The sequence below is a fragment of the Oncorhynchus masou genome, chromosome 29 (genome assembly GCF_036934945.1).
Source record: "Oncorhynchus masou masou isolate Uvic2021 chromosome 29, UVic_Omas_1.1, whole genome shotgun sequence".
Taxonomy (NCBI): Eukaryota; Metazoa; Chordata; class Actinopteri; order Salmoniformes; family Salmonidae; genus Oncorhynchus; species Oncorhynchus masou.
In genome coordinates this window covers 28,209,268-28,235,461 of record NC_088240.1, presented here as the reverse complement: position 1 = coordinate 28,235,461, position 26,194 = coordinate 28,209,268, and the positions used below count along the sequence as shown (strand labels likewise).

At 44.2% G+C, this 26,194-nt stretch overlaps 1 protein-coding gene across 1 annotated transcript; it reads right to left on the bottom strand.

The window, feature by feature from the left end:
* LOC135521148 (von Willebrand factor C domain-containing protein 2-like) lies at nt 1-26,194 on the bottom strand. Its single transcript, XM_064947080.1, has 3 exons — nt 25,805-26,194; nt 11,746-11,875; nt 1-267 (listed from the first exon to the last, which is right to left on the bottom strand). The coding sequence occupies exons 1-3, from the start codon at nt 26,192-26,194 to the stop codon at nt 116-118; spliced, it is 672 nt and encodes a 223-aa protein (XP_064803152.1). The 3' UTR covers nt 1-115.

The following is a 26,194-nucleotide window of genomic DNA, read 5'->3' as shown; positions in this document are numbered from 1 at the left end:
TCCTGTCCATCATATCATATCAATAACACAAGATGAGGGCATTGTTGGTTTGCCACGGCAGCAGGCAGGAGCGCTCCCTGACCGCACATCACCGACACTGTCCCGGGAGGGGTTTCTATGACAACGTCTGGCCGTTGAGGCACTCCCGGCGCAGGCACTGTGCTGGCTTCCACCAGTCCCCATTGTGACAGCGGCAGATGGTGCAGTCGTCCACCTTCACTTCAATACCGGCTGGGATGATCGTCGTTCCGGCAAAGCAATTTGGACCTGCCTCATGGGAGGAAAGGACGAGAGCGAGAAGAGAGGGAGGGAGAGAGATGGAAGAAAGACAAAGAGGGAGGGAGGGTAGAGAAAAGGAGAAATGAGTGTGGTGGTGGTTCTCTCGGGGGGTTTCTGTTAGAAGAGGATGGCAGAGTGATGTGGAGAACCCTGCCTGGGGAGTTTTGAAGTCAGAACCGATGCACAGATCCTTTCACGGGCATGCACCGATGGGCTTGTTTTTGCAACACTAAAGCGCTTTTGTTAGCCTGGCTCTCCCTTGACGTAGAACGCGTTGCATCCTAATGCACCGCGAGCAGAGGAGGCTGGCAGATAGGGCAGGCAGCGGCTTGGCAGCACAGAGAGGGCTGGAGTACACACACACACACACACACACACACACACACACACACACACACACACACACACACACACACACACACACACACACACACAGAGAGAGAGAGCTGCTTTGAGGGGCAGGAGGGAGATTAATCACTCCTAGTCTGCATGGAAAGGCCGTCTCAGCCTCTGTGGAAAGTCCCTCTTGAACACAGAGCTACAGTCTGCATTTTATGGCCTCCGCTATCCTTTCTCAAATACAAAGCTAACACAGAGCTATAGTTTGCATGGAAAGGCCTCCTCAGTCTTTCTACAAAGTCTTCTTCAAACACAAAGCTCCCCTACATCATATTCTTACTGGTATCTTTTAACTAGAGTTGCAAAGGGAGGGTATATTATTGGAAACTTTAGAGGTTTACCAGTCACCTACCAGAATTTTGGTATCTTTCAAGGATTTTATGCAATCCATCACAAGACATCTAGTGGTGTCACAGGCTTCTGTAATTATCTCTGACCCTCTGTGTGGACTTATCACATGTAAAATCTTTGAAAATTAGATAAGATGATTACAATTTTTTTATGACACAGCTGTAAAACATGATCCTAAATATAAACCATCAACTTAGTGAATACCAATGGTGTCGGCATGAAATATGTATATATTTTTTCACACTTATTTATTTTATTATGTCAAAATATATTTGTTGCCAATGTTTTGGTGTCAAACTGGTGGCAGTTGTGAAGAAAAGTCAATAGTTGGAAGAGTTAACTGAAAGAATGAACTAAAAATGCCATTGTTGAATAGATGCTTTTTGCTTTAATTAGGCTAGTTTTGTTGAACCATATACTAGAAGCTAATCGACAATGTAGACACAGATATAACAACATTCTTAATATATATGAATACAATTTTATTTTTATAAGTTACCAAATTTACAATAGATTGCCATAGATTTTCTGTTAATTACCAAATTTACTGAAGATTCTGGTAACTTACAGTTGAAGTCGGAAGTTTACATACAGTCGAAGTCGGAAGTTCACATACAGTTGAAGTTAAACTCAGTTTTTCACAATTCCTAACATTTAATCCTAGTAAAAATTCCCTGTCTTAGGTCAGTTAGGATCACCACTTTATTTTAAGAATGTGAAATGTCAGAATAGGAGTAGAGAGAATGATTTATTTCAGCTTTTATTTCTTCACATTCACATTACTTCTTCACATTCACATTCCGTGTGGGGCAGAAGTTTACATACACTAGCATTGCTTTTCAATTGTTTAACTTTGTTCAAACATTTCGGGTAGCCTTCTACAGGCTTCCCACAATCAGTTGGGTGCATTTTGGCCCTTTCCTCCTAACAGAGGTGGTGTAACTGAGTCAGGTTTGTAGGCCTCCTTACTCACACACGCTTTTTCAGTTCTGCCCACAAGTTTTCTATATTTTTTTTACCTTTATTTAACCAGACATGTCAGTTAAGAACAAATTCTTATTTTCAATGACAGCATTAGGAACAGTGGGTTAACTGCCTGTTCAGGGGCAGAACGACAGATTTGTACCTTGTCAGCTCGGGGGATTGAACTCGCAACCTTCTGGTTACCAGTCCAATGCTCTAACCACTAGGCTACACTGCCATCCATATGACTCAGGTCAGGGCTTTGTGATGGCCACTCCAATAGCTTGACTTTGTTGTCCTCAAGCCATTTTGCCACAACTTTGGAAGTATGCTTGGGGTCATTGTCCATTTGGAAGACCCATTTGTGAACAAGCTTTAACTTCCTGACTGATGTCTTGAGATGTTGCTTCAATATATCCACATAATTTCCCTACCTCATGATGTCATCTATTTTGTGAAGTGCACCAGTCCCTCCTGCAGCAAAGCACCCCCACAACATGATGCTGCCACCCCCGTGCTTCACGGTTGGGATGGTGTTCTTCAGCTTGCAAGCCTCCCCCTTTTTCCTCCATCCATAACGATGGTCATTATGGCCAAACAGTTTTATTTTTGTTTCATCAGACCAGAGGACATTTCTCCAAAAAGTATGCTTGTCACGACTTCTGCCGAAGTCGTTGCCTCTCCTTGTTTGGTCTTCCAGCCATCATTGATCCATTTTTCATTTTCCATTGGTTTTGTCTTGTCTTCCCACACACCTGTTTTCAATCCCATTCCTTACCTGTTGTGTATTTAACCCTCTGTTTCCCCTCATGTCTTTGTCAGAGATTGTTTTATTGTCAGTGATGTTTATTTGTTGTATTGGTGCGCGACGGGTCCTCGTACCCATGTTTTTCATGTCTATACTATTTAGTGTTATGGAGTGTTCTGTGGACATTTATTAAAAGACTCCATTTACACTCTATATTGACTCTCCTGCGCCTGACTTCCTTGCCACCTATACACACGGTGCTGACAGAATCTCTGACCAAAAAATATGAAGTCAGCAGGAGAGGACACTACGCCCATGGAGGTGGAGGAATGTGTCCGGGAACAAGCGGAGGCGATTGACTGTTTGAGCACTGTAATGGATCACATTGTCCAGAATATGGATCGCTGGGAGAGACTGGGAGTTTCTCCAGCGCCACCACCACCACAACCGGAATCTTCCTTGAGCGCTTTTTCCCTTCCGGAACCGAAGATCCATTTATCCCTACCCACGGGATACAATGGAGATACTGCCGGCTGCCAGGGTTTCCTCCTTAAGCTGAACTTGTATCTGGCCACGGTCTTCCCAGTACCATCTGACCGTGAGAAGAGTTACGCCCTCGTCTCATGCCTCACCGGGAAAGCCCTGGAATCGGCCAGCGCTGTGTGTAGAAAGGAGGATGCGGCGTTGGACCATTTTGAGGAGTTCACCCGCCAATTCCGGATAGTATTCGACCATCCACCCGAAGGCAAAGCAGCGGGTGAGCTCCTCTATTATCTGAGGCAGGAGACGAGGAGTGCACAGGAGTTTGCTTTGGAGTTTAGGACTTTGGCTGCCGGCGCTGGATGGAGCGACAGGGCCCTGATCGACCATTACCGTTGTAGTCTACGTGAGGACATCCGTCGGGAGCTGGCCTGTAGAGACACCACCCTCACCTTCGACTAGCTGGTGGACATGTCCATCAGGCTGGACAACATGCTGGCTACTCGTGGACGTCTAGATCGGGGTCTGGTTGCTCTCTCAGCGTTTGGGTACGCCACTGAAGCTTCGCCCCTGTGCTTTCTTTTCAAGAAGCTCAGCCCAGCGGAGCGAAACTATGATGTGGGGGACCGAGAGCTGTTAGCTGTCGTAGAAGCTTTGAAGGTGTGGAGGCATTGGCTTGAGGGGGCTAAACACCCTTTTCTCATCTGGACTGACCATCGCAATCTGGAGTACATCCGGCAGGCGAAGAGACTGAATCCTCGCCAGGCAAGGTGGGCCATGTTTTTCACTCGTTTTGTGTTTACTCTTTCTTACAGACCAGGCTCCCAGAACGTTAAGGCAGACGCATTGTCTCGGCTGTATGACACAGAGGAGCGATCCATGGATCCCACTCCCATACTCTCAGCTTCGTGTTTGGTGGCGCCTGTAGTGTGAGAGCTGGACGCGGACATTGAGCGGGCGTCACGTGCAGAGCCCTCTCCCCCTGAGTGTCCAGCTGGTCGTCTGTACGTTCCGTCTGCTGTCCGCGACCGATTGATCTATTGGGCTCACACGTCACCCTCCTCAGGTCATCCTGGGATAGGTCGGACGATGCGCTGTCTTGATGGGAGGTACTGGTGGCCCACTTTAGCTAAGGACGTGAGGATTTATGTTTCCTCCTGCTCTGTGTGCGCCCAGTGCAAGGCTCCTAGACACATGCCCAGAGGTAAGCTACAACCTCTACCCGTTCCTCAACGGCCGTGGTCGCACCTGTCGGTGGATTTTTTGACTGATCTTCCACCTTCACAGGGTTACACCACGATTCTGGTCGTTGTGGATCTGTTTTCGAAGTCCTGTCGTCTCCTCCCTTTGCCCGGTCTCCCTACGGCCTTACAAACTGCGGAGGCCCTGTTTACACACGTTTTCCGGCACTATGGAGTGCCTGAGGATATTGTGTCTGATCGGGGTCCCCAGTTCACATCAAGGGTCTGGAAGGCGTTCATGGAGCATCTGGGGATCTCGGTTAGTCTTACCTCAGGTTTTCACCCCGAGAGTAATGGGCAGGTGGAGAGAGTTAACCAGGATGTGGGTAGGTTTCTGCGGTCTTATTGCCAGGATCGGCCGGGGGAGTGGGCGACGTTCGTGCCCTGGGCAGAGATGGCTCAGAACTCGCTACGTCACTCCTCCACTAACCGGGTATCAGCCGGTTCTGGCTCCTTGGCGTCAGAGCCAGACCGAGGCTCCTGTGGTGGACAATTGGTTTCGGCGCTCTGAGGAAACCTGGGAGGCAGCCCACGTCCACCTTCAGCGCACCATAAGGCGCCAGAAAATTGGTGCAGACCGTCACGGCAGTGAGGCCCCAGTGTTCGCACCAGGGGACAGGGTCTGGCTCTCGACCCGAAACCTGCCCCTCCGCCTGCTCTGCCGGAAGCTGGGTCCGCGGTTTGTGGGGCCGTTTAAAGTCCTGAGGAGAGTGAATGAGGTATGTTATAGGTTACAACTGCCCACTAATTACTGTATTAACCCCTCGTTCCATGTGTCTCTCCTCAGGCCGGTGGTGGCTGGCCCGCTCCAGGAGGCTGAAGTGCGTGATGTTCCTCCGCCTCCTCTAGACATCGAGGGGGTCCCGGCGTACTCTGTTCGATCCATTTTGGATTTGAGACATCGGGCGAGGGGCCTTCAGTACCTCGTGGACTGGGAGGGTTACGGGCCGGAGAAGAGATGCTGGGTTCCAGTGGAGGATGTGTTAAATCCTTCCATGTTATCAGAATTCCACCGTCTCCATCCGGATCGCCCTGCACCTCGCCCTCCGGGTTGTCCCCGAGGCCGGTGTCGACGCGCAGCTGGAGCCGCGCGTCAGGTGGGGGGGGTACTGTCATGACTTCTGCTGAAGTCGTTGCCTCTCCTTGTTCGGGCGGTGCTCTGCGTTCGACGTCACCGGTCTTCTAGCCATCATTGATCCATTTTTCATTTTCCTATGGTTTTGTCTTGTCTTCCCACACACCTGTTTTCAATCCCATTCATTACCTGTTGTGTATTTAACCCTCTGTTTCCCCTCATGTCTTTGTCAGAGATTGTTTTATTGTCAGTGTTGTTTATTTGTTGTATTGGTGCGCGACGGGTCCTTGTACCCATATTTTTCATGTCTATACTATTTAGTGTTATGGAGCATGTTCTGTGGACAGTTATTAAAAGACTCCATTTACACTCTATTTACTCTCCTGCGCCTGACTTCCTTGCCACCTATACACACACGGCGCTGACAACGCTCTTTGTCCCCATGTGCTTTGCTGTTGTTCTGGAATTGATTTGCACTTTTCGCACCAACGTACGTTCATCTCTATGAGACAGAACGGGTCTCCTTTCTGAGCGGTATGACGGCTGCGTGGTCCCATGCTGTTTATTCTTGCGTACTACTGTTTGTACAGATGAACACGGTATCTTCAGGTGTTTGGAAATTGCTCCCAAGGATGAACAAGACTTGTGGAGGTCTGCAATTGTTTTCTGAGGTCTTGGCTGGTTTCTTTAGATTTTCCTATGATGTCAAGCAAAAAGGCACTGAGTTTGATGGTAGGCCTTGAAATACAGAAGCTTCTAAAGCCATGACATCATTTTCTGGAATTTTCCAAGCTGTTTAAAGGCACAGTCAATTTAGTGTATGTAAACTTCTGACCCACTGGAATTGTGATAAGTGAAATAATCTGTCTGTAAACAATTGTTGGAAAAATGTATTGTGTCATGCAGTAGATGTCCTAACCGACTTGCCAAAACTATAGTTTGTTAACAAGACATTTTTGGAGTGGTTGAAAAACTAGTTTTAATGACTCCAACCTCCAAGTATGTGAACTTCCGACTTCAACTGTTGGTAATTACCAGTAGCTTTGCAATCCTACTTGTGACAGACTTAACAATTAATGTTTTTCAGTGCGCACATGAGATTTGGTTCTGGGTGCTGAGATTAGGAAAGCCTTGCAGCCTCTCTAGGAAGTCTTCCTCGAACAGACCTTCCCAGCACACCATAGCCTACCATACACCACACCAACATCTTATTACACCAGCAAATAATCCTGATGAAGGATTATGGAGGAATCTGTTTTTTCTTGAGATTACATTAGTTTTGCGGTTCCCTTTTTCTTCAGATAAGATTTGTGTTCCTTTTATCCCAAGATTTATTTAATATCTATGGAAAAGCTAATTATCTCCAGATTGTGTTTTTGATAATCAGATGGCTTGTGAATGACTTACCCTGCTGCCTTCTATGGGTGCGTTCCAATAAGATCTCCTTTCTTCTGAAGTGTGCACTCATTCACGACTTTCCAAAAATCTAAAGGCATTGGATGGGTGGAGGCATGGGTTAGTGGGAGTTTCCACCATATTTCGAATACAAGTAATTTCCCTTCAAATCAGTGCAGGGAAGTGAACAAGTGCACACTTTGGGCGGAAGGAGAACATGTGCCCACTTTGGGAGCATGGAGATATATAAACCGGGACGTAGCCGAGGATTCATAGTTTTCCACTCCTTTTGCAATCTCATAAATAGCTCTTCTACACAACAACCACAGTGATAGATTTTAGTATTCAGGTTTTGTGCTCACAATCTTCAGGAAACAGCACCTTTTTATTATCCTGCTACAGGAGAGCATGCAGGTGGTGGCAGGCATTTTCTGTCTCCAGTTTTAATCATTGAAACGAAGCAATCAGTGGCTCAATTGGTGTGACGGTGACTTTGGAGCCGCTCTTTTAAACAGTCCAACAGAGATCTATAAAACCTTCTAGATTCTCTGAAGGGCGGGCCTTTCAGTCTAAACCTATTCCGAGGATCGTTTCTAGTAGCAGAACACTTCCACCTACTCTCAGGGAAATGGCTTTACTGATTGATTTGTGTGACCAGCAAGTTCACAATGACATTGTCTTTGTCCAAAACGATCAGGTCAAAAGTAGTGCACTATTTAAGGAATGGGTCCCGTTTCAAATGCTTCGCTTAACTGTCTGTTCAAACCACATAGGATAATATTAGGAGTGATCATATGTAAAAACAATAATAATAGACTTCTACACATTATAATAGGATATAAGCCCCACATGAGGGACATGAACCAGCAGAATTCTAAATATACAATGACAAAACTTCAGTGTTTTTCGAAGGTCTAATATTTATTGCATTCAAATATCTTGTCTCTAGGCCTGGGTTGGGCTCAATTCGAAGGCAGTCAATTTGATAATCGAAGAAATGACATTTATTTTCAATGACTCTTCAATAAACTGAAAAGTACTTTTTAAAAGTTTTGTGACTACTGTATCTGCTGGACTAAACAAACCTAATGGCAATCCAATATATAACACACCAAAAACCCTCTAGTCTACTACCTGCTTCCAACACCTTACCCACTCACCCTCATCTATGTACAGAACGAGTCTCCTCTCCTGAAATTATGTCTACATAAAAACATTACGCACATTACAACAATTCAACAATCATATTCTACCACCACCTGCTTCCAACTCCTTACCCACTTCACCCTCATGTATGCCCAGGAACACTCTCCTGGTCTACTCAGACATGATAAAAGCCCATCGATTGACCTGTACCTCAATGGACACATCATGAGTGAACTATTGCCAAGCCCTAACTCCCATTGATCCAACATCCACCCTTAGTATAGCTGGCATGGTTTACAGACAAACAGGGAAGAGGTTGATGAGAGAAGTGAGCATCTAGCAGCCCTGCCAAGTGTGGTTGTTTACGACTGGAGAGTCACAGCAGGAGGAAGGCACAAGATACTTCCCAAATGACACCCTATTCCCTTTATAGTGCACTACTTTTGACCAGAGCCTATAAAGAGAATATGGTAGCATTTGGGACATATCCACAAGCAAGGACACAGTCTCCACTGCCTATCACTGCAGAAGATTGACAAGACAAGGCTCTGGGACTTTGGGACTTTGCTCCATTCAAAGCCAATGCTTGTCTGTCAGGGCTGTCAACAGGGATGCATGTTACCTGTCCACAGCTGTCTCTGTGTGTTGTCACATGACTGTCCACCTGGAAGTTACAGTGACAGACGGTTCCGATGAACAGTAAAAGACAAAAGCTTATAAGACTAGCTCATTTCCATGTTTATTTCCCCTGTAAAAGTGAAAAACAACTTTATGTAGGCTACATTTACATTATTCTCATATTATATCCCTTTATGATATAGCTAGGTTGTTCAAAGCAAAACCTAACAGACAGTTGCATAATGCTGAGGGTTTCCTCAGCTCCTCAGTTGCCTAAGAGGAAACCTTGAAGAAAGCCTGATGAAGCCCTCTACATGTTAGGGTACTTTAGTCAACATGTGTCTGCTGATGCATGGAACAGTTCATTCTCCATGGTTATGTCTGCATCCCAAACAGCACGCTACCCTCTATATAGTGCACTACTTTGTGTCCGGTGCAGTCCTCTGAGGGTAAGGTGACCAGATTTTGGAAAATGTTTTTTTTTTGGGGGGGGGACGGTAGCAGCGCAATAAAAACAATGGCATGGAACTACATTTAAGAATACATTTTCTCCATAGTCCTTTCAATGAATTGTATTAATTATAACACAGAAATGGATTACCCCTCCATAATTTTCTTAATCTAGTCATTTTTTATTCACACAAATTCGGTTTAGCCTATGTTGTTGGATTCACTCTCTGGCCATGGGCATGGTTGTTCATGCGGTAGTTATAATGTTTCACTTGGTAAAACGATCATTAACAGGTCATGCAAATGTGATTGTATACACCGTTTGATTATTGAAATATCAGTGACAATTTAACATCAGAGTTGCTTTTTACTTTCTGATGGCTAATCGGGAACATTTTCGGGGACAGATCTAGCCAGGTACAAGCCACCAAAATAGGGTACTGCCCCTGGAAATCAGGGACGCCTGGTCGCCATATCTAAGGGGTAATATGGAAATGTTTGGTTTGGTTTTCCAGACTTTGGCATAGCTCTGTGAGCATGCAAAACAGTGGGATCATAAAGTGTGTGTGCGTGTGCGTGTGGTCAAGTCCGCATGGACTTCAGAGACTTGTGTATCCTAACTGTAAGTTGCTCTGGATAAGGACGTGTGCTAAACGGCTAAAATGTTAAGGTAAATATAGGAAATAGGGTGCCATTTGATGTGCATACTATCTATCCAATCTGAGGGAGGCTTTGTAGTCTTGGAGCAGGCGGATTGAGAAGGCATGTCTCTCTGTCTCCTGCAAGCTCCTAAAGACGTCCAACTGGAATAGGCTACAAGAATGGATCTGTCCTCTATCCTCCCACAGTACACCAGGGATGAGCATTACACTCACACACACACACACTCACACACTCACACACTCTCACACTCACACTCACACTCACACTCACACTCACACTCACACTCACACACTCACACTCACACTCACACACACACACACACACACACACACACACACACACACACACACACACACACACACACACACACTCCAGGCTCAAGAGAATAATCTTGCCAGAGCTGGCAGTGGTTTCTTAGGGGGGTGGAGATGGCAGGCCCGCTTAAATGCCACCGCCACAAGGGCGTCACCGTATCCTGTCTGTGTGGATTAGTGCTTCCTCCAGCTGCAGGCCCAGTGTGTGTGTGTAGCGTGCACGCTTGTGGGTGTGTGTGTGTGTGTGTACAGGCATCTTCCTTGTACACCTTCGTTACCCTCTGTCAGAGAGCTTAGCCTATATAGGTCAAACTACGCAACAAAGGAAAATACATTTTAAGGTAGATAATATTTTGATTTCCTCTAAAGTCTAAATTGGGAAATGTATTTATTCATCTAGCTATATATTCTTCAACGAGCAATATCCTGAGTGGATACTCTAATGTGGATTTCCTTGATCAACCATCAGTTCAGTCCCTCGATTGGCTTTTCCTTTGATAGAGTTAGCCTATACTAGGGCAAAATTATCATCATGAATTCTGACTAGCAAGACTATATCCTCATAGTGGGTATTTGGCTCAGGTAACAAAATATACATAATCAGATGATAATTAACTCATTATGCCATTCCAGCATATAACGTTCATGATCCTTGATTGTCCCAGTTGTCTATTGATCAATCCAGCCCCTGAGGCTAATGAAACCAAATGAGCCACAACCAGACCAGCCAGCTACTCTCTCTCTCTCTCTCTCCCTCTCTCAATCTCTTGGATTGGGCTGGCTCAGCCATATCTCCTGCCCTGACTCCTATAACTAGCCAATGAGCCATCGGAATTCTATAATTATAATTTGGGGATTGGTTGCGACTGACAAGGGCATCAGGGCAACATGGAGATAAAGGGCCCCCCAGGGGCCCATTATGAGCAACACACACACACACACACACACACACACACACACACACACACACACACACACACACACACACACACACACACACACACACACACACACACACATACACACACAGTTATGCTCTCTCTGGATGCCCCATAATCAATGGGCCAATCTGAGCATATGTTTTTTCTGCTTAGTGTGTCGTATTTAATTAAAGCAGTTAGTATTGTCCTCATTAGCAGTCAGGCAGCCCCCCAAGGTAACAATTTATATAAAACATAAAACACTGAAAGAGACTGAAGGCTGATCATCAAAAGACAGACATAGAGAAATAGATCATCTTTTCAAGTTTAATAATTCTGTATTGTGTGTGTGTGTGTGTGTGTATATGGGTTGAGTTTGAAACAGTTACAGGTTTCACGTTTATTTGCGTAATGAATGTGTAATGAATACAATGGAAATGTTACTCTCACAAAAAAACTATAAGATCAGCAAGAAATATACAAATACACTAGCCTCGTTCATCATTCTGTTTTGTGAAACAATGGTGAGCACAGCGTCAGTCTGGTTTACCAGGCTACATATACACAACAATCAGCAATGCAATCGTAAGGTTCATGTACAGAAAGTTTGTGAGTGAAACCAGTGTGTGTTTGTGTGTGTGCGTGTGCGTGTGCGTGTGTGTGTGTGTGTGTGTCCGAAGGACACAACTGGAAGAGCCCTTACCGTTTTTACAGATGGGACAGCACTGTTCTGGCTCGTAGACTGGGTTGACACACTCTGGGACGGCACAGTCAGAGACCACACAGTGCACCTCGTTATTTGGTTCACAGCGACACCACTCACAAGGCGAAGGCTGGAGGGAGAGAGATGGAGGGAGAAAATGGAGAGAAAAGCAAAAAATATATATTTGAATTGCATTTGAAAACCAATAATCTTACCATTGTAACAACATGCTGGCAAGATTACTATTAATATCAAGTTGGTTTCCATGACAATAAAAAGCCTTGAAAAAGGTTTATTCGACTGAACATTAAAAAGGTCAACCCAGGGGACACAGTGAGATAGATGTCTGTAAGGTTACTCATTAAAACTCATTTGTAAATCCATTTGAACTCCTCTTGAAAAATATTATATGACCAATCACCGTGCCTAAGCCGCAATGCTTAGTCTAGTCAACCTTGGGGGGCATTCTAAAAACATATATTGAATTGGAACATATCAAACAAGCCAAATCAACCGTATCTACATTGGACTAAGAGAAAACTCAGCCCACTTGAAACAGAAGGAACTCCAACAGTTGTTGTCAAGCCATGTCTACATAAGCTGAAAACAGTTAGTTTACCCACTGACCACATTTCAATCATAGTTTGTGCTACAGGCCATTTGTTGTGTAGAATGTATGCTGTAATGTTGTAAGGTACAGTGAAAGCAATTCACTGGCTCTAGAGAATGACAAAACTATCTTTTATTTGCACATTCACCCACAGCAAATGGTTTCCTTTTAGCAATATTTAAAGTCCCTGCGGCCCCAATGGCCTTTTCTCTGGCCCAACGCCCAAAGTGTGCCAATTAAACACACTTCCATATGTATGAGTCAACATCTCCCTGCCTGTATCTCAAATGGCTCCCTATTCCCTATATAGTGTACTACATTTGACCAGATGTCTATGGGCCCCGATCAAAAGTGGTGCACCATTAAGGGAGTAGGGAGCCATTTGAGATGCAGACAGAGAGATGTGCCTGGCTGGCTGGCTGGTGCATGTGTGAGTCAGGGTCAATAGGGTAGAGTGATGAGAGAGAGGCGAGCCCTGAGCCCTCTCAGTAGCCAGGGTGTTTAAACTTTGTACATAGTGTAATTGCCAAACTGAGACTGTTCCACACACTAATGATCCCCTGTCTATTCCTTCAAATTGAATTAATAACGCTGTTTGGCCTCAGAGCCAAGGGCTTGTGAACTTATCCATGGACATGCTCCCTAATTGTGCTGAGCTCAATGTTAAACAAGAACAAACAAACAAGTTTGTGTCTGGGGGTGAAATGGCAGTCTTGAATTGTCAACTGAAACTGAATGACTTTTACTGAGAAAAACCTCACTGTTTGTAATACCATACTATATCCATGCAATTACCACTTTATCATGCGCTGTAGTGGAAAGTGCTAACCATATTCCTATTGAACCAAATCTTTGGTGAGATTAAATATTGGTTTTCAGTGTGCTGGCCTCTTGGGTCACCTGACAGGCAAACCCGTTTACTTTAATACAAATCAAAGACACAACTCATAAAGAATCTGTTCAAAGTTGAACAAACAACTAGAATAACAGTAGCATCCCTGGGATTGAACTGACTACTTTATTGGCTGGGTGCTGGTTAGCATACATCATGCATTCTCAATCACAATTTAATTTGAGAAATCACTTTTTATCAACGTAGATATTGAACCAAATGTAATCTGGTGAGAATAAATCTATTTTTTTTCAGTGCACTAGTCTGTGGTCCCATGATTTAACCAAACCAAGTAAAAAATTCATACAGAATTCGCTCAAAGTTGAACAAACAACAACAATCTCAGTTACATCCCGGGGATTGAACAGATGTCTGCTTGCAGTATTTTATTGGCTAAATGCTGGTCAGCACACATAAACCATTCTTAATTACAATTCCATCTTAAAATGCAATCTCATCTCCAGTCTGATTGCAACATTTCCAACACGAGAGACATTTAAAGGGCTATGACATCGTTATACAACTGTAGCATTGAAATTATGATCTTACAGAACCTTTGGAGGATGTGAGCTGTCAGACAACTCAAGCATCCTCTGCTTGTAACTAGTAAAACGTCATTTCATGATACAGACTTTACTGAAACCTGCCACGTTCACAGGTTTTGTCCATTTTTCAAACACTACCAGCCTCTTCAACTTGTGATACCTATGATTGACATTTGAATAATAAACATTTTCACGCAATTGATCTTTTCACATACCTATAACTTTGTCCCTTTGAAAAATACTGTGAAAACATGTTTCTCAGCACTAGACGCACAGTAAAATGCCTTAAGTGTTCTGTATGTAAATGTATGGATTTATATAGCTGACTGTCCTTTGGGTGAATTTGCTTGATCTGGTGCCACATTTATGGGGGAGGTTATGAATCCGAAACATGTTAAAGGTTAAAACACTGACAACAAGCCTTCACTGAACTCTATTTAGCATCATATACTCAACATTTAAAAATCATCTTTATGGCACAGATAGAAGATGTGAAATTGCACACTACTCCTGGAGGGACACATTAGATATGGATGGTTGAATTCAACTGTATCTATTATTTATTTTATTTTTCTAAATTGTGTTTCTTCCCTACTGTATTTGTTCATGTGCTGTCGGGGTCTCTTTCGAAGACTGTAAGATTAATTTATTCAACGGAATCAACCAGAACAATTTCATATTTCTCTGTAATCAAGACAAGACAAACACAATAAATACAATTTGTTGACTGGTTGCATTGTCATACATTAGATACATCTGAAATGACAGTATATGTAGCCTTAACGGGAATGACCCTTTCCGTACTTATTTTATCTCAATAATACATTGCAGCCAAGTGCACACGTCCATCAATTCATTTACTGTAACAGGGATAGAGTGCTTTCAATGAAACCCTGTGTGAGATTTATTGTACTGTGAAGTGAATTCATGCCCTGGTCTGTAAGTACTACAGTAACTCACAAAATAAAGTAGAACACCAAGACTATATTTAGCCGTGCCGAGGGGTGTGTTAGTATGTTTCTGAATCAAACTATATGGTGATTTGTGAGCCAATCCACATTCATATTAAAGTGAACTGACCATCAACACAGCAATCAAGACTGTAGTAGTTGAACTCTGAGACTGTTGGGAGGAGGGAAATGAGGAAGACACAGACAAACTCCCTGGGGCGTAGATAAGGATGCAGTTTGGGGTGAGGGAGAGGGATGGGGAAAGTTATGCAGTTGCAGGGTGATGGCAAAAGTGATGAGGGCTATGGAAAGCCAAAATACATGCTAGTGACGCCCACGTCAAAACATCTTATCTTAGCAGGGTGATGGAGACCAGAGAGGAAAGGTGGATTGGAGATGGTAGATGAAGGGATGAGAGGATGAGATGGGAGATGAAGGGATGAGAGAGGAGTGGTGGAGTGGAGATGGGAAAGAAAGGGAGGAGAGGTGAAGTGGAGATGGGAGATGAAGGGAGGAGAGAGGAGAGGTGGAGATGGGAGATGAAGGGATGAAAGAGGAGAGGAGAGGTGGTTGAGATGGGAGAGGAAGGGATGAGAGAGGAGAGGTAGAGTGGAGATGGGAGAGGAAGGGATGAGAGAGGAGAGGTGGAGTGGAGATGGGAAAGGAAGGGAGGAGAGGTGGAGTGGAGATGGGAGATGAAGGGAGGAGAGGTGGAGTGGAGATGGGAGATGAAGGGAGGAGAGAGGTGGAGATGGGAGATGACGGGATGAGAGAGGAGAGGTGTAGTGGAGATGGGAGATGAAGGGATGAGAGAGGAGAGGTGGAGATTGGAGATGAAGGGATGAGAGAGGAGAGGTGGAGTGGAGATGGGAGATGAGGAGAGAGGAGAGGTGGAGTGAAGATGGGAGATGAAGGGATGAGTGAGGAGAGGTGTAGTGGAGATGGGAGATGAGGAGAGGTGGAGTGGAGATGGGAGAGGAAGGGAGGAGAGGTGGAGTGGAGATGGGAGATGACAGGATGAGAGAGGAGAGGTGGAAATGAGAGATGAAGGGATGAAAGAGGAGAGGTGGAGTGGAGATGGGAGATGAAGGGATGAGAGAGGAGAGATGGCGATGGGAGATGAAGGGATGAGAGAGGAGAGGTGGAGTGGAGATGAAGGGATGAGAGAGGAGAGGTGGAGTGGAGATGAAGGGATTTGAGAGGAGAGGTGGAGTATAGATGGGAGGTGGGGTGGTGGAGATGGGAGGAGAGAGGAGAGGTGGAGATGGGAGATGAAGGGATGAGAGAGGAGAGATGGCGATGGGAGATGAAGGGATGAGAGAGGAGAGGTGTAGTGGAGATGGGAGATGAAGGGATGAGAGAGGAGAGATGGCGATGGGAGATGAAGGGATGAGAGAGGAGAGGTGGAGTGGAGATGGGAGATGAGGAGAGGTGGAGGTGGGAGATGAAGGGATGAGAGAGGAGAGGTGGAGTGGAGATGAAGGGATGAGAGAGGAGAGGTGGAGTATAGATGGGAGGTGAGGTGGTGGAGATGAGAGAGGAGAGGTGGAGATGGGAGATGGGAGATGAAGGGATGAGAGAGGAGGGGTGGAGTGGAGATGGGAGATGAAGGGATGAGAGAGGAGAGGTGGAGATGGGAGATGGGAGATGAAGGGATGAGAGAGGAGAGGTGGAGTGGAGATGGGAGATGAAGGGATACGAGAGGAGAGATGGTGGAGATGAAGGGATGAGAGAGGAGAGGTGGAGTGGAGATGAAGGGATGAGAGAGGTGGAGTGGAGATGGATGATGAAGGGATGAGAGATGGAGTGGAGATTAAGGGATGAGAGAGGAGAGGTGTAGTGGAGATGGGAGATGGGAGATGAAGGAATGAAGGGATGAGAGAGGAGAAGTGGAGATGGGAGATGAAGAGATGAGAGAGAAGAGGTAGAGTGGAGTGGGGGATGAAGGGATGAGAGAGGAGAGGTACACCACCCTACCTGATTGGCTCAAACACATTAAGAAAGAAAGAAATTCCACACATTTATTCCAGGTGACTACCTCACGAAGCTGGTTGAGAGAATGTCAAGAGTGTGCAAAGCTGTCATCAAGGCTAAGGGTGGCTACTTTGAAGAATCTCAAATATAAAATATATTTTGATTTGTTTAACACTTTTTTGGTTACCACATGATTCCATATGTGTTATTTCATAGTTTTGATGTCTTCACTATTATTCTACAATGTAGAAATAGTAAAAATAACGAAAAACCCTGGAATGAGTAGGAGAGTCCAAACTTTTGACTGGTACTGTAGGTCCTGGATGGCAGGAAGCTTGGCCCCAGTGAATTACTGGGCTGTACGCACTACCCTCTGTAGCGCCTTACGGTCGATGCCGAACAGTTGCCATACCAGGCAGTGATGCATCCGGTCAGGATGCTCTCGATGGTGCAGCTGTAGACCTTTTTGAGGATCTGAGGACCCATGCCAAATCCTTTCAGTCTCCTGAGGGGGAAACGTTGTTGTCATTCCCTCTTCACAACTGTCTTGGTGTGTTTGGACCATGATAGTTTGTAGGTGATGTGGACACCAAGGAACTTGAAACTATCGACCCGCTCCACTACAGCCTCGTCGATGTGAATGGGGGCATGTTCGCCCCCCCCCTTCTTCTGTAGTTCACGATCATCTCCTTTGTCTTGCTCACGTTGAGGGAGATGTTGTTGTCCTGGCACCACACTGCCAGCTCTCTGACCTCCTCCCTATAGGCTGTCTCATCGTTGCCGGTGATCAGGCCTACCACTGTTGTGTCGTCAGAAAATGTAATGATGGTGTTGGAATCGTGCTGGGCCACCTTAGTCAATAACTAATTTATAAAGGTAGTTAATAAAGGAAGTTGCTCAAAATAGTTCAAAGCTACAGTTCTCTTTGGCCTACGTTTGTGTCTTGTTTGTGGCTTCATCAGCATTTCAAATTAAAACAATGTTTTTTTCCTCAGGCAAATTGGAAAGGAAAATCTATTTGAGCAACTCATTTTAGATGCGTTTTAAAACAAGTTTCCTCTCATAGGTGTCAGTGCTGAAGAGCACAGTTGCTAATTACTGTAGGATGTACACTGTGTGGGCGAGGGAGGGGGTTTGTGTGAGTGTGTGCGCCTGCACGCACGTGTGTGGGTGGATGTTCTTTCCCCTATTCTATCTTTTTTTTATGTGCAAAGGGTGATATATTAGCTCAGTACTTTGTAAAACAAGCAATTTTCAGATGCTGATGTATGGTCTGGTATTCCTGTAATATTTGTGATATTAGGTTCCCATATTTTAGACTGTGTCTAATATGTATATCTTGGGTTCCCATGTCTGGAGACTGTCTCTAATCTGTCTCTCTTGGGTTCCCATGTCAGTAGACTGTCTCTAATCTGTCTCATTTGGGGTTCCATGTCAGTAGACCCTATCTAATCTGTCTCGTTTGGGTTTCCATGTCAGTAGACTGTCTCTAATCTGTCTCTCTTGGGTTCCCATGTCAGTAGACTGTGTCTAATCTGTCTCTCTTGGGTTCCCATGTCAGTAGACTGTGTCTAATCTGTCTCTCTTGGGTTCTCATGTCATTATACTGTGTCTATGTCACGCCCTGGTCTTAGTATTTTGTGTTTTCTTTATTTATTTGGTCAGGCCAGGGTTTGACATGGGGTTTGGTATGTGGTGTGTTTTGTCTTGGGGTTTTTCGTAGGTATTGGGATTGTGGTTTAGTGGGGTTTTCTAGCAAAGTCTATGGCTGTCTGAAGTGGTTCTCAATCAGAGGCAGGTGTTTATCGTTGTCTCTGATTGGGAACCATATTTAGGCAGCCATATTCTTTGAGTGTTTCATGGCTGATTGTTCCTGTTCCTGTGTTAGTTTGCACCAGTTTAGGCTGTTTCGTTTTTTACGTTTATTGTTTTTGTATTGATTCGTGTTTCCTTTGATTTATTAAACATGAATCTCAATAGCCACGCCGCATTTTGGTCCGACTCTCCTTCATATAAAGAAAGCCGTTACAGTCTAATCTGTCTCTCTTGCGTTCCTATGTCAGTAGACTGACTCTAATCTGTCTCTCTTGGGTTCCCATGTCAGTAGACTGTCTCTAATCTGTCTCATTTGGATTCCAATGTAAATAGACTGTCTCTAATCTGTCTCTCCTGGGTTCCCATTTCATTAGACTGTCTCTAATCTGTCTCGTTTGGGCTCCCATGTCAGTAGACATGGTCTAATCTGTCTCTCTTGGGTTCCCATGTCAGCAGACTGTGTCTAATCTCTCTCGCTTGGGATCTCATGTCATTAGACATGGTCTAATCTGTCTCTCCTGGGTTCCCATGTCATTAGACAGTGTCTAATCTGTCTCCCTTGGGTTCCCTTGTCAGTAGACTGTCTCTAATCTGTCTCATTTGGATTCCAATGTAAATAGACTGTCTCTAATCTGTCTCTCCTGGGTTCCCATTTCATTAGACTGTCTCTAATCTGTCTCGTTTGGGCTCCCATGTCAGTAGACATGGTCTAATCTGTCTCTCTTGGGTTCCCATGTCAGCAGACTGTGTCTAATCTCTCTCGCTTGGGATCTCATGTCATTAGACATGGTCTAATCTGTCTCTCCTGGGTTCCCATGTCATTAGACAGTGTCTAATCTGTCTCCCTTGGGTTCCCTTGTCAGTAGACTGTCTCTAATCTGTCTCATTTGGGTTCCAATGTAAGTAACTGTCTCTAATCTGTCTATCTTGGGTTCCCATGTCAGTAGACTGTCTCTAATCTGTCTCTATTCAGTTCCCATGTCATTAGACATTTGTCTAATCCGTCTCTCTTGGGTTCCCATGTCATTAGACTGTCTCTTATCTGTCTTTCTTTGTTTTCCATGTCAGTAGATTGTGTCTAATTTGTGTCTCTTGGGTTCTCATATAACTAGACTGTGTCTAGTCTGTCTCTCTTGTTCCCATGTCATTAGACTGTGTCTAATACATCTTTCTCTGGTTCCGTTGTCATTAGACTGTCTCTAATCTGTCTCGTTTTGGTTCCCACATCAGCAGACTGTCTCATCTGTCTTGTTTGGGTTCCCATGTCAGTAGACTGTCTCTAATCTGTCTGTCTTCGGTTTCCATGTGATTAGACTGTCTCTAATCTATCTCTATTCGGTTCCCATGTCATTAGACTATCTCTAATCTGTCTCTCTTGGGTTGCCATGTCATTAGACATGGTCTAATCTGTCTCTCTTGGGCTCCCATGTCAGTAGACTGTCGAATCTGCCTCATTTGGGTTCCCATGTCAGTAGATTGTCTCTAATCTGTCTCTATTCGGTTCCCATGTCATTAGACTGTCTCTAATCTGTCCCTATTCGGTTCCCATGTCATTAGACATTGTCTAATCTGTCTCTCTTGGGTTCCTATGTCATTAGACTGTCTCTTTCTTTGTTGTCTTTCTTTGTTTTCCATGTCAGTAGATTGTGTATAATCTGTGTCTCTTGGGTTCTCATGTCAGTAGACTGTCTCTAATCTGTCTCTATTCAGTTCCCATGTCATTAGACTGTCTCTAATCTGTCTCTATTCGGTTCCCATGTCATTAGACATGGTCTAATTTGTCTCTATTCGGTTCCCATGTCATTAGACATGGTCTAATCTGTCTCTATTTAGTTCCCATGTCATTAGACTGCCTCTAATCTGTCTTTCTTTGGTTCTCATGTTAATAGATTGTGTCTAATCTGTCTCTCTTGGGTTTCCATGTCATTACACTGTCTCTAATATGTCTTTCTTTGTTTTCCATGTCAGTAGATTGTGTCTAATCTGGCTCTCTTGGGTTCCCTTGTCATTAGACTGTGTCTAATCCTTCTTTCCTGGGTTCCCATATTTTAGACTTTGTCTAATCTGTCTCTCTTGAGTTCCCATGTCATTAGACTGTGTCTAATACATCTTTCTCTGGTTCCGTTGTCAGTAGACTGTCTCTAATCTGTCTCTCTTGGGTTCCGTTGTCATTGGACTGTCTCAAATCTGTCTCGTTTTGGTTCCCACATCAGCAGACTGTCTCATCTGTCTTGTTTGGGTTCCCATGTCATTAGACATGGTCTAATTTGTCTCTCTTGGGTTCCCATGTCAGTAGACTGTCTCTAATCTTTCTCGTATGGGCTCCCATGTCAGTAGACTGTCTCTAATCTGTCTCGTTTGGGTTCCAACGTCAGTAGACTGTCTCTAATCTGTCTCGTTTGGGTTCCCATGTCAGTAGACTGTCTCTAATCTGTCTCTATCTGGTTCCCATGTCATTAGACATTGTCTAATCTGTCTCTCTTTGGTTCCCATGTCAATATATTGTGTCTAATCTGTCTCTCTTGGGTTCCTATGTCATTAGACTGTCTCTTATCTGTCTTTCTTTGTTTTCCATGTCAGTAGATTGTGTATAATCTGTGTCTCTTGGGCTCTCATGTCATTAGACTGTGTCTAATCTGTCTCTCTTGGGTTCCCATGTCATTAGACTGTCTCTAATCAGTCTCTCTTGGGTTCTCATGTCATTAGACTGTGTCTAATCTGTCTCTCTTGGATTACGTTGTCATTGGACTGTCTCTAATCTGTCTCTCTTGGGTTCCCATGTCAGTAGACTGTGTCTAATCCATCTCTCTCATAACAATATGTGTAGTAATGCCTACGAGCAGAGAGCTACAGAATTTGTACACAGTATTTGCAATAGAAGTAAGAAACTATATTCAAGAGCCTCAACATTATGCACCAACAAATCAAATCAGTGTGGCTTGTCGGACTTAGGTTGCTTTTTGTGTCTATTTTTGAATCGATGGGGACTCAACAACAAATGTCCTTGAGGTCCTTCACAACCCCCTCTCTGTAACCCTCTCCCCTAAGGAACTCAGTCAGGAGCACAGATGGGATGGGGATTGATCTGAGTTCACATCCCAGCCCTATAGCCTGTTCTTTCCTGTTCTGTTCTGTCCTGTGCTGTCACGTCCTGCCAGCCTGGGACATAGATATAGAACAGTTGTTTTATCTCTATGGCCTGGGATCTGAACTCACCCTATATCTCCTGGTTCTTGATTGGAGCTGCGCTGCAGAGTCTGGGGCTGAGGCTGGGGGAAGGGCCGGGGGTAGTACAGGCGTGAAGGCGGGAGCCACGATGGGCGGACTGGTCCCTTCCTCGTCGGACGGGGAACCCTGTAGGTGAAACACCTACCGAGGGTGAATGACAACTCTCTCATATATTCTAATTTACTCTATTTTTGATATACTTATACTCTTTCTATCTTATATCTATCTTATATACTACAAAACATACATCTAAAATGAAAGTATATTTACCATCAGCGGTGAGTGGCACATCTCTACTGAGAGTGGGATATAGTATACAGCACAGCAGCTCCCCGTTACCAACTGTCCACCAGACCTAATAAAGTAGCTTCCCTCCAACTACATTACATCTACATAAATAATGGACTACTGCCCAACAGAGACTGACTCAGCATTCTGCGGATGGAAAGATTCCCTTTCTGACGAATTAGGTCTTTAAGGCTGGAGCACATTTCTTAACAGATTACAGGGCACCATCCATGATCAATCAATGGTCAATCAAGTCATTCTTTATCAATGGGTTTTATTACTGACATGGCATCTATAGAATGTAACTCGGAGACACTTACTATGGGTAATGCACAAATTATTGACATTCCCTCTTCCATCAGTGAATTAGTATCTAACAGAAACATAAGATGTTGGACAATGTGGTGATATAGTCTAGTCTATGATATTAAATCCTGCCTTTTGGGTGTTAGACATACTGGTCATAAACCCAGTGTTTCTATCATACTCCCTATGGCTGCATGCCTGCTTGTTTAGAAGAGATATTAGAGAGATTTCCAACCTTATAAAGATCTAATCTGCCTTGTGGGTCTTAAAGATGCTGATATCTGTTGGACTCCTTCCTCGCCTGCTGTGTTCAGTAAACATAGAGCTCTGCATAAAGCGCCAGGACGAGGGCAAAGGAAATGCAAACCAGTCCTGTTGGTATCCTCTTAATTGGGTCTTTCTTTAGAAATGACTGTCTCCCTTTGATTTCTGTTAACTTCGCTAGACACCATGCAGTCCTCGTTTTATACAGTAATTCAAAGAGATATAATAATTTAATATGTCTTTCATACTTTCATAAACAGGCACTTTCATGCTGGACACAACCATGGTTTTATGACTTTAGCTTCCTCAAGTCATCAGATTCCTGTCACGAATCAACAGTCCCACAACAGTGATCTGATCGAAACTTCGAAGCTGTGGTCAATGGTCATCCTTGCCTATATCAATTATTTATCTAAACTAACTGAAGAGTGGCCATTTTTATTGTTCCAGTCACAGTTTCCCCTCTCTGTTCTGCCTCCATGTGTAATTTCTCTGTTGAGAAAATCGATAGGAACAAATTAATGGTTTTTCAAGAGGCGGGAAATGTCCTTCCCTCTCGCTGGGCCCTGCCACTCAAGGTTAGTGGGGATTGGAGGTTGAGATGCACTATTGATGGACTTGATCTCACATCAAACCAGCAGGCTTTAGACACGCTCACAGGCCTCTCTCTCTGTCCCTGAGGGGAGCATGGCTGTGCATCCCAATACAGGGCTAAGAGGCTTCATTGACGTGCCACTCGTCCGCTCAACACCGATCCACCCAGGCTAAGTCCCAAATGACACCCTATTTCCTTTACAGTGCCCTACTTTTGACCAGAGTCCCATGGGCCCTGATCAAAACTAGTGCACTAGAAAGGGAATAGGGTGCCATTTGGGACGCAGTCCAAGTCACCGATCACAATGGATTAAGTACACAGGTGTAAATGCCTGATCTCTCACAACCTTATTAGCAACACACTGCTTCACTGAAGTCCCCCATACTAATTAGCCAATGCCAGGCCTCTTGCTAGAGATGTAAGAGCATTGTAAGTGATATGGAGCTGTCTAGAATTAGTGGCAGGTGTATTACTTGGGATGAGCAGTCACAGTTTGATTGAATTGAGTTGGAGAATATGATCAAGGACATTAGGCTTATCAAATAAACTATCTGGCCTTTTTGAGGGATTAGATTTCTTGGAAACAAAATGACAAATAATAACGTAACAGAAACAAGACAACTATGGTCTATGCCCCTCAAACTCAACTCTGGACCTTGAAGCCAGTTCCACTGCTTTTTTAAAATTGTTACACTCTAATCATGGACTGATTTTGTCCTGGGACACCAGGTGGGTGCAATGCATTGTCAGGTAGAACAGAAAACCAGCAGGCTCTGGACCTCGTAGGGTAACAGCTGAATACCCTTGGTCTCTGTGTTGCATTTACCACCAACCTAGACAAACTTGTATACCAAACTTCACAACAATACTTTAGGGACCATGATTTTCTGGGGAATGGAAATGGAACATTAGCATAATTTGATGTAATGCTAAACATCACACAAGTGGATGATTGGTAACACAGTATGATTTCACAAAAGCGTAAATGTAAACAATGTCATTGGTCACCTCATGCACTAACATGCTAAAATCATCATGGAAACTACTATACAACTATACAAACTATACAATAAAATACAACCACCAGTAGAGCTGTGCAATTGTGTTACAGGGTTTTAGCAGAAGTACTTTAGGTTGGTCTTTATATTACAACACATTTCCTGTTAATGTAAGTCAAACAAAATATTTCGAATGAGATCAGCTTTGCTCTCTTCTATAAAATGTCCTTAGATTGTTTAGTTTCACTGAAACAACTGACATTGAGTCGAGTCATTTCATCATGTTTATTTGGTATGAAGAGGATTAGGGAGGTATCATGCGATTACCCTGATCTTGTAGCTAGTTACTAGAAAATCTCGTATTTCACATCGCTAAATATTTCACATTGCAGAACAACTAACAACTACCCATTACTATTCAGGGTATATCTCTGGTTTTGTTTATGTTTGTCATGTCAGTGCTGCTGTTACAGTATTCAGCTCATCTGTATTCACCAGGTGGTTCCTCCTGTCACTGTGACGGGTCTAAGAAATGCATCTTCTGAGGGAAAAGTTGGCACAATTCCTTCTCATGTTTAGAACAAATGCTGCATTATCCAGCATAGTTGTAGTAAACACTGTTGGGTATAGGCAACAGTATATGACTGAAAAATGTGTCTGAAAATGTACTTATTCCTGGTCCTTACTTTTTCAAATCTGTAGGGTCAACTGACTCACTCACAGCAGAATGAAATGAGCAGCACTATAGTATAGGTCCTGTTCATAAGCCAGTATTAAGCAATGCTAATGGTGTTCATTATTGGTCAGTATAGACTAGGACTGTCCACGCCAACACTAAATGACTCTGACCTCTTCTCCTGCTCTCACCCGACTGACGCATACCCCTCCTACGCTGTGCTACAGCCTCTTCCACCATGTAACGTCCCACTCCAACCTGGGTAGGGGTTTCATTCAGTATGGTAGACAAGCCTACTTCAAGCATGATACAATAATACTCAAACCATGGCTCAAAGCATATCCAGTTTGCCATTGATGAATTTGCTTGCTTGGGAAATCTCCAAGCCAATTGACACAGTGTGAGGTGCTTGTAGTTATTGTGCAACACATAGTGCCATTGCGAATCAGCCATATCCGTTAAATAGGACAGACGTCAAATAATGCAGTGAGTTAATGAGTTCATGTTGCACCGTGACTCTACAAACAGAATAGATTACATGGATTCTACTACCAGCAGAGACCATTGAGGGAAAACAAAATACCAGTTATAGTTGACCCTCTCCATCTGGCATGGCCATGCAAATCTTTACACTTACTATATTATGAGAGGGCAAACATTACAATCATGTTTTGAGTGGAATGGTTGTTGGGGTTGCAACAATTATGCAGTCAACACTGCTGCATTGTTTTGATCACATTCAATTGTTCTCTCTCAGGTCATTACCTAATTAAGCAAAACGAATTATATGCCTGATTATGATGTGTATTGTGGTACAAATGTAATTGCATCCACATTTTGAAATTAACATTTTAAATTATTACAAACGATTGATCAATAGACCATGCAAATTAGACAATAAACACAAAACACCCCTACCTTAAATTCCTCCAGGATCTTGTATGTTTTTCCCCGGTATTCACAAAAGTTTTTAACCTCCTTGCATTCTGGACAACATCCATTGTGCTCCACTTTTGTGCACTTCGGGTGTATCTTGGGGCACTCTGGCTGGTCGCACACCGGCCCGTCCTCGGTGCAAACGCACGGGCAGTTCGAGTGTCCCGGGAAGAAACGTTCCCCCAGTTTGTAAACGAAGCCACTGTCGTCCACGCAAACTTTCCCCCGGTAGTCGTCGAAAATTATGGTGTCGCTGTTGGCAGTTAACTCCGCCTCGTCCGCGGCGTAATCCTCGGGACTGAAGGAGGCTGGTGACACAGTGGCGTGGAGGGCGAGGAGGACAACGCAGGTCATTGGAAAGAGAGGGCCCAT

What these genes read in the sequence shown, in the direction of transcription:
- LOC135521148 (XM_064947080.1), bottom strand. Translation starts at nt 26,194, where the DNA reads ATGGGCCCTCTCTTTCCAATGACCTGCGTTGTCCTCCTCGCCCTCCAC. An exon ending in AGATCCTGGAGGAATTTAAG is followed by an intron (nt 11,876 to 25,804) that starts GTAGGGGTGTTT and finishes CTCTCCCTCCAG; the next exon opens with CCTTCGCCTTGTGAGTGGTG. An exon ending in CTGTCCCATCTGTAAAAACG is followed by an intron (nt 268 to 11,745) that starts GTAAGGGCTCTT and finishes CCCATGAGGCAG; the next exon opens with GTCCAAATTGCTTTGCCGGA.